General features: G+C 43.0%; 1 protein-coding gene across 4 annotated transcripts in view; it reads left to right on the plus strand.

Moving 5' to 3' along the window:
- Positions 1-334: 334 nt before the first annotated feature.
- Positions 335-3,145, plus strand: part of Impact (impact RWD domain protein) — a 23,991-nt gene continuing 21,180 nt past the window's right edge. For 2 of the 4 annotated variants that reach the window (XM_036204921.1, XM_036204923.1), the window contains exons 1-3: positions 629-755; positions 1,408-1,536; positions 2,648-2,700. In XM_036204921.1, the coding sequence (XP_036060814.1) occupies positions 720-755; positions 1,408-1,536; positions 2,648-2,700 (218 nt within the window). In that variant the 5' untranslated portion in view covers positions 629-719. Of the gene's footprint in view, positions 356-628; positions 756-1,407; positions 1,537-2,647; positions 2,701-3,145 lie in introns of those variants that run through there. The other 2 variants (XM_036204922.1, XM_036204924.1) reach the window with 2 other exon arrangements.

A 3,145-nucleotide genomic window follows, 5' to 3' on the forward strand; every position in this document is an offset into this window, starting at 1 on the left:
ATCTTTGCACAGTGACATCAATGATATAGTTCTACGTTAACTGGAATAATTAGTGTCTCACTTGGAAATTGTTCTCAGAAACAATGTTGTATCATAAGGCAACAGCGAGAATAGGCTTCTCAGATGTTTGCCCAAACTGACCAAGTACCTCTGAACATAAAAAAAAACAACAACAAACAACACCAACACCAAAACACCAAAACAACTCTTCCCTGAAGGATGAGTATGAATCTCCCACGGTTCCAAAGGTGCTGAGTCCTCAGTGTGTGCATGCGTGCCTGCGTGTGTTGGGGGAGGTGCAGAAGACCCAACCCTGCAGGAAAAACACAGGAGATGCCCGTCAGAGTTCAATATGGTAAGCTTGGGTCCCCAAACTCTCCCACGGTTCTGATGGTGCTGAGTTCTCCAGCCAAACCCGCGACTTTCCAGGAGACAGCCCGGCGACTCCAGCAGCAGCTGGAGCAAGCAAGCGTCAGGGGAGCCCACAAGCTGCAAGAAAGGCGCGTGCGCAAGAGAAAGCGCTGCACAGCCCTAAAGCCCTACTGCCTAGGGCCCCTTGCCGTGCCTGGCTGGTGACCTGGAAGCAGATGTGCGTGTGGGCGGCACTGGGCTTTTGGTTCCGGGGCAGCGTAGGTCAGTGCAGTTGCTGCTTCCTGTCCTCGGTTTCCCGAGCTGGGCAATACGAAGTGGTCGTGGTGTGGCTGTTCCCAGGGGCCCCCATGGCTGAGGGCGACGTAGGGAGCGACCAGAGGCAGGTGAGGGCCCCTAACTGCAGCCTGGGAGCCGGGACTCAGTGACCATCAATTTCCACTTGACCAACGTTCAGACTCCCTTCCCACTTCAGGCTTATTCATTGCTTTGATGATTTTGTGACAGTGTCTCTCTACATAGTCCTGGCTATCTTGGAGCTGTACTCAAAGAGATCTGCATGCCTCTGCCCTCAGAGTGCTGGGATTAAAGGCAAGCGCCTTCTCACCTTGCTGCCATTACTTTTTAACCCTAAAATGAGTTCTTCAGCGCCTAGTTAGCAAAAGGGGGGAAAAAGCTTCCGAGTCTTGCTCCCAAATTAAAAACAACAACAAACATAAAACATAAATACCAGTGAGAACTCAACAGGAATATGGTGTTAATGGGTGGGAATGGCCTTTTCACTGGTAAGTCTCATTACAGGATATATAAATGTGTGTGTGTGTGTGTGTGTGTGTGTGTGTGTGTGTGTGTGCGCGCGCCTGCGCACACGCGCCTGCGCACACACATACAAACTGATTGCAATCATGGCAGTAGTGTCAGGAAAGCAGACAGCCGAACATGCTAAGAACATTTGACTTCCTAAGACTCATTTTTGTTAATGCCATAAACGGTGGTAAGAATAGGTTTATCCATGTATGTTCATTTATCGACTTTCAGAATGAGGAAATCGAAGCCATGGCTGCCATTTATGGAGAAGAGTGGTGTGTTATAGATGATTGTGCCAAAGTATTTTGTATTAGAATCAGCGACGACATAGATGACCCAAAGTGGACACTTTGCTTGCAGGTATTTCTTCTTCTTCTTTGTAGCGATTTTCCAGTCTTAACATATAACTGGTGCCATTTGCCTCTTTATGATTATCCCAGGATGACTTGCTTTCGGGATTGCCTTTGCTGATGCAAACGTAGATATTTAAATCTGAGGTCACCCTCAAATCATGCTTTTGTTGGTTGTTGAGATCTTGTCGTTATTCTAATTAGTAAACATGTTAATGTTCTGTTTATAGACTTGAGTGACACTTCCTTTTGTTACTCTGCCCAATACAGAAGGTTTAGACCTGGAAAGGTGGCTAACATTTAAGAGGAAGAGTAGGTTTTGAATGAAAATCCATAGAGAATACTTGTCTCTTTATGGAGACTCAGTAGTACTTAGGATAAAACAAAAGATTAACAACTATCTCAGTGCTTATTCCACAACTGCTATATTTTTATATAGAGGATGCCGAATTGTGGATTTTCTAGTATTTATTTTCATAATTTTTAAAATTTGATTTTAAAAGATGTGCTTTTCACAGACTATCTTTAAAGGTATTTCATAGGGTATTTTATTTTTATTTGGAAAATGAAAAATAGCATCAACATTCATTGGAGTCAGGGCATAGTGCCACTCACCATATCTGTTCATTTCACATCTGTTCTTCTTAATCTTATGTTTAAAAAAATATTCCTATTTATTTATTTATTTATTTATGTGCATTGTTGTTTTGCCTACATGCATGTCTGTGTGAGGGTATCAGATATCCTGGAACTGGAGTTATAGACAGTTGTGAGCTGTTATGTGGGTGCTGGGAACTGAACCAGAGTCCTTTGGAATAGCAGCTAGTGCTCCTAACATCTGAACCATCTCTCTAGCCCCCCTTAACCTTGTTCTTAACTTTCATTCTTTTATAGTTTCTCTGCCAAGAATTAGCTTCTAAAAACACAGATAGCTTCTCTAACAACATTTTTTGGTAGAACCATAAGTATGATGGAGGAGATTTTCCCTTGATGGTATATAAACCAATGGTTTGTCTTTTGTCCAGACAAATTAGAAACTTGTCTATTGGCTGGCTTTATAAATTTAGTTGCTTTTCAGCTGTGAGTAGTGTAAGCAAATTTGTTTTAAAACTTCCTCGTAGGTGATGCTACCGAGTGAATATCCAGGTACAGCGCCACCTATTTATCAGTTGAAGTAAGCCATATTTTTACCTTTACCTTTTTATAGAAATATTTTACCATCAAAGATAGTTTTCTATACAGTCATTGTGTTTATACAAAATACTTTGTTTAAAATCAATATAGAAATTAGAAATGTCTTTTAAGTTAGTATGGGCATTTTACAGAATGATGTAAGACACGTTGATACCTACTGCTCAGAATAAAAGAGTCTGAGTGCACAGAGGCCAGAGCGCTGCGGGACTGCAGAGAGATGGGGAGGAAAGCCTTCCCTGTTGCTCCACCTCCTAACCAGCTCTGGATTAACTTCAAACTGCCAGCCTTCTTGAACTTATCCAGGGCGCTTGGTGAGCGTGCCTGCCTTCTCCATCCATTGCTGCTGAAGGACTACTTCTTAGTAGTCCAAGCTTCGTTGGCATGAGTCCTGATCTGCTGATGAAGTGGGCTGTGACCTGCCTCAC

This window comes from Onychomys torridus, chromosome 13, assembly GCF_903995425.1.
Source record: "Onychomys torridus chromosome 13, mOncTor1.1, whole genome shotgun sequence".
Classification (NCBI taxonomy): Eukaryota; Metazoa; Chordata; class Mammalia; order Rodentia; family Cricetidae; genus Onychomys; species Onychomys torridus.